Here is an 8,445-nt window from a genome sequence, read left to right as displayed (position 1 = left end):
GCACTAGGAGGCACTGCAAAACTGTAACAGACAAAGACTGAAATGTGTTGGTTCAGACCCAGTCACTCATCTAAAGAGGAATGGATCAGAAATCTTTCTCTGTCTTTCTCTCATCTGACTACCTCCCTGGATCTTCATCTCTCTGCCTTTCTGTCTCCTCCGCCTTTCTCTCTGTCTTTCAGCTTCTCTCTGGCCTTACTCCAGATGACTCAGCGCTCCAGGCACTCAGTCTCAGGTTGTTTGAACTTCACAAAGAATAGGGAGTTATTGGACAGAGGTGGACAGCCAAAAGGAAAAAAATACAACCTGAGAGAAGAATGACTGAGAGATCCTAAATATTGTCTTCGATCATGCTGTGACAAAGAACTGGATGAAGGTCTGTGGTGTAGGATCTTCTAAGACAGAGGGCAAACAGTCACCTTAGGCAGCATCTGACAGCAGAAAATACAAGCCCACAGGGTTCCCATTTGAAGATGGGGGAATGTGAGGCTGAATATAATTCAGGGATTGTGGTAAAAAAAAGAAGTTAGATGGTGGAGTCTATATCGAGTGTATTTCAGACATGCTCAGTGCTGTGTTGCAGTGTATTAGTATGTGACCTGTGAATCAAGAAACTGAATTCAGATGCAGTATTGACATTTGAAAGGCTCAACCTTTATACACTGCAAAAATTACCTGTCTAAATATAAGGAAAAAACTACTTAATTTGGAAAGATTCAGACTATAATCAAGTTAAATATTCTGCCAGTGGATTGAGATAATTACACTTGATAAGATTTCTTGAAATAAGACAAAATATCTAGTCTTTAGACAAGTGAGAAATAATTTAAAAGAAGTTGTGAAACACTCATTCGAAGTGCTTTAAGTCAAATAAACTCAAAACTAGCCTGCCAATGCTTCTTTCAGTGTTTTTTTCTTTCTCACTTTGAGAGAAAAACTCTTAAAACAAGAGGAACTAACAGATGTTCTTCTGAATTCAAGAATTGCTAATTCTACGTATTCTGTCTTAAAATAAGAAAGCATTTACACTAAATGAATTCGAAAACACAGTACAATACACAACAGCCTTTATTTAAATTGCTTCTCCAAATAGCAACAATAGTTTACAGCATTGCACACATGAATGTGCAAAACAAACCATTTTGAGGTTGTAATGCAAGTAATGCTATACATTATACATGGTGTCATTGAACAAATAGTAACTTTCAATTACAGCTAAAAACTGGTAAAGTTAATTAACTGTATCAACATTTAAAGCTACTGAAACTCACATTATAAAGCAGAACATTTGAAGAACAGATGATGTGTTTGTATTAGATAAACAAAAATGAAGAATTTAAATGTCTTTTTTACAGCTCTTATGTCAGGATAAAACTTTCCAACACAGACTTGTGTACCTGTACAACTCTACTCCTGAATAAAAGCCTTCCACTCTGCCATGGCTTTTTTGTATGAGCTTGTGGTGTCTCGCTCATGGATACTGTCCTTTAACACTTCAGTCTGAATGACAGACAGAAGGGTTGCCACACACTTTGGATATGTGAGATGCAAGGTGTAGTAGTATGCCATCAGATACAGCAAACCTTGACAGAGGTCTTCTTTGGCAAATGTGGTGATGGGTGTGGTTCCAATTGCCATAATACAGTGGGACCCATCAAAGAGCAAAACAGGGCTGAAGAGAGATCTCCTCTGAAGGTAGATGGCTGGATCTTCTGCTGGCTAAAGAAAAAAGGACAAAACAGAGAAGAGAGACATTAAAAAACTAGCTGAGCAGTTTTTTAACTACTACTGACACTATTATGTATATATGTACATATTAATGATATATGTATATATTAATGATATATGTATATATTATATATATATATATATATATATATATATATATATATATGAATGAGCACAATCATAAAATACATGTGGTGCAGATCATCTTAATATCATTTTCTGTTTCTTCAGGTTGAAAAATGCCCTACAGAAAATGTCAAATATGCCTGCCAATGAAATAACTATGACAAGAATAACTTGTCTCTTGGTCACTGTTAGTAGTCATTCTCTACATACTTTGGGAAATGACAGAGATACTGCAACTGCAATGGTTTAAATCTGTTATTACTTCCAGTTTGTTTTTGTGAATTTTTATGATTTTGATGAAGATTTGTGAATTTTAGTTTAATTAGTTATTTTTAATCAATTTATTAGTGTTTCCTGTAGACATTGGTCTGTATTTGTATTTTGGCAGGCCACACTGTCCTCTGACCAACATAGTGCTGCAGAAATTTCAGTATCAATTTTCAAATATAAATTCTATTATTTTTAGGAGTAGAGATGCTTAAAAAGGACCAAATAAATTGCCAAAATGCAAAGTGAAAGCCCTTGCAGACATACATTGCCTAATTTCCTTCGGGATCGATAAAATATCTATATATTAACTGATAACAACATGAACAAACTCTGACCTGAAGGACATGAAGCAATGCCTCACTGGCATGTCCCAGCTTCTTGGGTGGCGCAGTTGGTGAGGGGAAGAGTGTGGGGAGTGCCCTAAACAGGGCTATGTTGTACTCCACTGGAACAAAATAAATCAATGTTTAATTCAATCCTAAATTACCTAAATTTGATTGGCAACTTAATCTTGAGACCACAGAAAATAAGGTGTCACCATGAACAGCACTATTATTCCAGTTTTATTTAATCAGCACTATCATACACAATCATATACATATTTATGTCTCTGAAAACAGCTACATGATGTATTAAAGATAGCAAAAAGACTAACCTCTATTTTGGTTCATCGGTGGCTTTAACACCTTCTTCCAAAGACCATAAAACTGAACCACGGAGCAGAAGTCCTCCCATCTTGCCTTTACTTCAGTTATGAATTTGTTGTTCTTATCCAGGATCCGCTGTAGCTCATCCATCACCTATGGTGCAGGTGTAAATGTTAAAACCTGCACCAGTGCTTGCTTTGTAGGAAAGCCACAATAAAAAGTAAGTCACTTACATTGTGAAGCTCCTTGAAACATGGATATGCCTCTAGAATCTTTGTTGGAGGTGTTTGTTTAGGTGAAGACCTAGTTCCTGCTTCACCAGGGCCAGCTTTGTCTGGTAAGGTGGAATAGTCCTCCTAAGAAAATAATTCAAAACATAAATATTGTAGGTGTTACAAACAAAATTGCACTACGCATTTTTAGATCAAAGGCAGCAAAAACTTGCCTCTTTGTGAAGATGAGCCCACAACTGTTTCCTCCTGAGAAAGTTTTCTGGACCAGGAAAAAGATCTCTTAAATCATCACGACTGAGGGTGTGGATTAAAACCTCATCTATGTTGGCAGCTGTAAAGAGAGGTCAAATAGTAACAAACCTTTTAGAGTTAAAAAACTTGGACCTTTTAAATTTAATGGTATTCAACTTGACAGGGCAAATTAAAAACCAAATTGTCCTCTTACTGTTTTATCTCCCATCTACAAATAAATGTAAATAGAATAAAATTTTGACATTTGGGTGTTTTGAGATTACATAAATAGTTAAATTAATTTCAAATTTGAAACCAATATCAGCATGGACAACTTTATTTTATTAGAGACACTTAAACTTGACATACCATTTAGAACTGATACTGTAACATCATTTAGTCCATCCATGATTTTCTTGTGTCTTCCTTTTTACTGCGCCTTTATCTGCGGGCGTGAAAAAAACATGACATTGAGCCAAGGCTCAAAAAATCATGCTCAAAAATGTCAGACCATTCAAACAGTACAACATGTTATGGACTTTTCAAATGCAACATAATTATTTTCTTTCTGTATACAGCGGACCCGAAGTGATTGACAGGAGCCTCAACTAGTGCAGAAACTAAACTATCAGCGTTTTCCTCCACAGCCTGCATGGGTCCCTCAGCTAAGACATGCATACCTGCCTCTGATCTGCATCTGCCGTTCCTACTTTTATTAGTACTAAGTCTGTCTGCATGTACTGTTAATTACATCAAACATGTACATATTTTATGTGGAAAATTGTATTCAAACTTGTAACACAAAAAAAAATCGCATTGTAATGTAAATTGCCGCACCAAACCTGTTAGCTAATATTAGCTAAGCATGCTTAGCTAGCTGGCTTTTAGGCTACAGTGGCAAAAAACTTGTGGACGTATTATGAGAACTGATAGTCCATCCATGGGTAAACTGAATGCTGGACCAGGCTGCTGTTTTCCCAGTAGTACAAAATTTTTAAATCAAATGCTGTAAAAGTTCTCCTTACCTCAGCAGAATGCAGTCCAAGCCTGCTTCTTCGCTCTCCTTCAAACAGTTACAGGACAGACGTGACCACATGAGGGCAGTCAGGGGGGAGTAGGTGCAGACCATAATAATCTTTCTAAAACTTGTAAAGTAATAACAGGCATAATAGGGGGATATTATAACTATAAATTACATGTTAATTATTACTCCTGTTGTGGTCCATTTCTGAATCACAATAACTAGAGTTTAAACTAGATTTAATGAGAGTTTTGATGTAACCGACCCCCCTCCAGATTTGGTAATGACCTGCAGCGCCTGTATGAGCCCGCCAACAACAGCTCAAAAGTGATGTGAAGCAGTTAGGTATTTGTTTCTGGTCTTGCTTCTTAGACTGAACATTTTGTCCACTTTCTTCTGCAACATTTACATTTACATTTCTAATAGAGGTTTATGAACGTGTGTTGTAGTGCTAGCAAGACTTGATTCTGATTGAAGATTTTCATTAGGCTAAAAATTTTAAACAATGGGCATCTAAATTGAACTTCAGAAATGTCTGTAAGTCACTTGTGAACCATAATTAGCTTTCTGAATGCTGTCAAAATGAAATGGGCACTGAGCATCCAATATTTGTACGTGAGAAGGAATTGGGTCCTGTCTCTGAAGTGACAAATCCTGAGTATATTGCAGCAAAGATAAGAGATTTTTTGGGGGATAGGTGGCATACAACATGGAGTCAAAGTAAAATGGCTTATTCTCAATGGGAACAAGTACATAAGTGAAAAGTCTCTAATAATCACCAGTGTGAGTGACACAGTTCCTGTTTTTGGACTTATTAAAAACATTTATGTGGTAGACAGTTCATTAGACCAGCTTTGTGAGACTGTGGGCTTTAATACAGATCTTTTAGCATGTGAAATTGTAGTTCCTAATCTCGCCCAAGCAACAGAGTTTATAGATGCTGAAAAGCTAGTTGATCCTACATCATATTATCCAGTCAGTTTTAAATGCAGTATGTATGCTCTGGCAAAATATAACCTTGATGATGTCATTGCACTTAAAAGTTGAAATGAAACAGTGGAAGATGTGCTGTGATTTATTGCCTATGTTGTGGCTGTGGATTTTTACTACATAAAATGTTACACTGCAGCTTTGTAAATATTGTAAATAAATGTGTTAATGATGGGCCAACAAAAGCCTAAGCGACTTATTACTGAGAGGCCTTAAAATAAGCTTTCACATCTAAAAATGGTTATGAAATATACAATGTGATCTCAAACAGTGTCTCAGTGATACAATTTAGCCTAAAATGCATGTAAAGTAACTAGTTTAAGGATTTGGTAACTAAGTAAGAAATAAAAGAAATATATTCTAAAAACAAGTTTTATAATCTTACACATTCAGCTCCTGCTTAGTATATCACTCTCAAAACAAGAACAAAAATACTTTTTGGCTCAATGTAAGATTATTAGACTTAGATAGACAGTCAATTTTTGCAGTGTATCTGCTCATGAACTTGTGAGTAGGAGGCGGAGGGAGCCTCCACCACCTTAGTGTGCTTATAGTATGCTGTGTGAGGTTAGGGTTTCTGCACACTTGAAATGATTTAGTTTGCATAATGTGTCGTCTGCTTACTCAATCTTGCAGTCAGGAGAAAAACCTACACAATCAGAGGAGGATCTAGTTAGTACCTGTGAGCTACGTAGAACGAGCATTTTTATTAAATGTATTTTAATGTGATTTTTTTTTTTATTGTGTAGATGAGTATAACAGGATCTGCTTGGGTCAGAGTTATATAAATTTTTTCATTCAAGGGTTAATGCGTGTGTGCACTACAGTTTGTTGTGAACACGTTACACAACAACTCTCAGCTATGGATGTGTCCTCCAGGCTGAGTCTGAAATAGTCTACTAAGAACAACTATTCATTGTTGGCAACTGCAGCAGACAGTATAAAAGATGGATAGTAAAAGTAAAGCTAACACGGATATCCCTTAAACCTACATTCTTTTTAATCACCACCAGGGGGCGATACCTGTGGTTCCAAAAAGAATAGACGCGTGTGGGAAAACAGCCCTCTGCCCGGACCTGCTGTGCATCAACACTATGGGCTCCATCACTCATTTCAGGTTATACTCAATAAAACATTAAGTCAGTTTCATAAATTTTGCTGATTCCAAGTTTCAAAGGATTATCCAGGATCGACTAACAGCTTGTCAGTCACAAGGCGTTAGCCAGTGAGCGCGTAAATGCAGCCCTCCTCATCATATCTGGTTTCAAAACGTAAAGATGGCAACAGTGAAAATGCTCATCTCAAACACAGACAGTATAAAAAAATGGACGCAGTTTCCAGGTCTGAAAAATGTGGAAGTTCCTTAAATCTGTGTTTTTTTTCTTGTGGTTGCAAAAAGACTTCCAGCTCTACAGAGTCTATGTAAAAAGGGCTCTGATTTGACCTCTGTAAACACTCTCCTGGTGGGCTCAGCTGCTCATTTCAGATCATATTGAATAAAAGATTAAGTCCGTTTCAGAGGCAAGAAAAGTAGAGACATGCTTTACTTAAGTAGTAGTACAGATTTTTGTGTTACAACTTACTCTGGTAAAAGCTGAATCAACTTCTTTACTTGAGTAAGTGCTAAAGTACTGGCTCTGAAATGTACTCAAAGTAAGAAAGAAAGAGAAGGACATTTCTACCAGCTATTTTTGTGCAAAGCTTACTGAACCTTGTGCTATAGTAATTTAATAATAAAATAATAATATTACATGAGAATACAAATGTTATTCCAATCCAAATTCAAATCCTAATGAATGTATTCAGCTTGAATGCGTTACGTAGGACAGTGAAAGAGAATTAAAAAAAATAGCTCTATTCTCTGTTGCTTGTATTGTAGAGGGTGATGTTGCCTCCACACTTTAGTGTGTGGAAAAATGACCGGGGTTAAAACAGGATCATCCAATATCTGATTAAAAATGATGACATTACATGTAAGCTTTAAATTTGGCAGTGAGCATCCTGACTTTTAAATCTAACCTCTCTTCTTCCTCTTCTGTCCTTTTCCTTACATCTTTCCCCATCTGTGAGTGAAGTTATCTCTCATTCCTTTCTCTTACAGCAGCTGTGCCCTTAGCTAGCAGACACACTGTGTGGCAAACTGCACACAAACCATTTGTGGGTTTGCTGATGTTTGTTGAGCTGATAGAAACGTTGCATTTGAAATTACCTGCCACAACACGTTACTGCCTTTTATACTCGCTCCTCTTCAGTAGCGCTAGCTAAATGCTGCGACCACAGCTTACAGACTTCAGTACTTGTTCCGGCCTCCTTTAACCCCTGAGTACAGCACTATAAGATACACCAATAAGATTGGCTTTTATGTGTTATTGTTCCCTCCATTTAGGCTCAAAATGGTTTGATGTTTGAACGCAGTGATATGAAATAACACATCTCAAATACCTTAAACTTAAAGTAACGAGTCTGGTTTGAAAATGTAAGGATGAAAAAGTACAGATATTCGTGTAAAAATGTAGGAAGTAAACATATAAAATTGTCAGAAAAATAAATACTGAAGTAAACTTTCAAGATGCCAAGATCAGCAAAAATACTCATGTAGAGGCTTTAAAATGGGACATCAGAAACCAGTGGGTGATGTCACAGTGGCTACACCCATCTTTTATCCTGCATATGGTCCACAGCTCTCCATGAAAGCATAATCCTAGCTTCAGATGGAATGTACATTGGTAATAGACTAATAACTGTGGCAAAGCATTTTATCTAACTGAACCGTACATGTTCTCCTACTACTTTGAAATACTTCTTTGATATCTAAGCCTTTGTAACGAAACATTTCCTGTGGCAGCTTTGTAATACTAATACACAAAACAGGGGGAGGAAACTTCTGAAAAAGGATTCATTACCCCCCCTTTTGAAAAGCTATGACTCAGATGCAGTTGCGTGAACTGCTGAGGAAGTGTTTGGCAACAATTCATGGAGAAATCAGCAGGAAGCACACACGTGCTCCTGTGGGTAGTTTTTCCACCATTTTTCCACCAAGACACATTTACAAATCACTTCTGGAAGAGTAAGAAGAGAGCGACATGTATATTTGGAGACATCCTAGATGCAATGACGTTTACTTGTGTATAAACGATAGCTGTGTTCTGTGGTTTCATACTGAGTGTCCATTTAGGTCACTTGCATGTGCACTTTATGC

General features: G+C 36.9%; 1 protein-coding gene across 2 annotated transcripts; it reads right to left on the bottom strand.

The window, feature by feature from the left end:
* Nucleotides 1-1,266: 1,266 nt before the first annotated feature.
* On the bottom strand, nucleotides 1,267-4,305 carry LOC115791134 (uncharacterized). Of its 2 annotated transcripts, none has more exons than XM_030745257.1 (7): nucleotides 4,261-4,305; nucleotides 3,605-3,680; nucleotides 3,217-3,335; nucleotides 3,005-3,127; nucleotides 2,780-2,924; nucleotides 2,460-2,569; nucleotides 1,267-1,719 (listed from the first exon to the last, which is right to left on the bottom strand). In XM_030745257.1, exons 2-7 carry the CDS (start codon nucleotides 3,642-3,644, stop codon nucleotides 1,408-1,410), a joined length of 849 nt encoding a protein of 282 aa, XP_030601117.1. In that variant the 5' UTR covers nucleotides 3,645-3,680; nucleotides 4,261-4,305; the 3' UTR covers nucleotides 1,267-1,407. The 2 variants fall into 2 exon arrangements, with proteins under 2 accessions (XP_030601117.1, XP_030601118.1); XM_030745258.1 differs by lacking the exon at nucleotides 4,261-4,305 and adding an exon at nucleotides 4,078-4,178.
* Between the last annotated feature and the right edge of the window lie 4,140 nt (nucleotides 4,306-8,445).

Source organism: Archocentrus centrarchus, chromosome 13 (assembly GCF_007364275.1).
Source record: "Archocentrus centrarchus isolate MPI-CPG fArcCen1 chromosome 13, fArcCen1, whole genome shotgun sequence".
NCBI lineage: Eukaryota > Metazoa > Chordata > Actinopteri > Cichliformes > Cichlidae > Archocentrus > Archocentrus centrarchus.
The sequence above is the reverse complement of the archived record's forward strand: the minus strand, read 5'-3'. Positions and strand labels throughout refer to the sequence as shown.

Coding starts and splice junctions, on each gene's coding strand:
- LOC115791134 (XM_030745257.1), bottom strand. CDS start 3,644: ATGGATGGACTAAATGATGTTACAGTATCAGTTCTAAATG. Junction 2,925..3,004: donor GTTTCAAGGAGCTTCACAAT/GTAAGTGACTTA, acceptor CCTGCACCATAG/GTGATGGATGAGCTACAGCG. Junction 1,720..2,459: donor CATTGCTTCATGTCCTTCAG/GTCAGAGTTTGT, acceptor TTTTTTCTTTAG/CCAGCAGAAGATCCAGCCAT.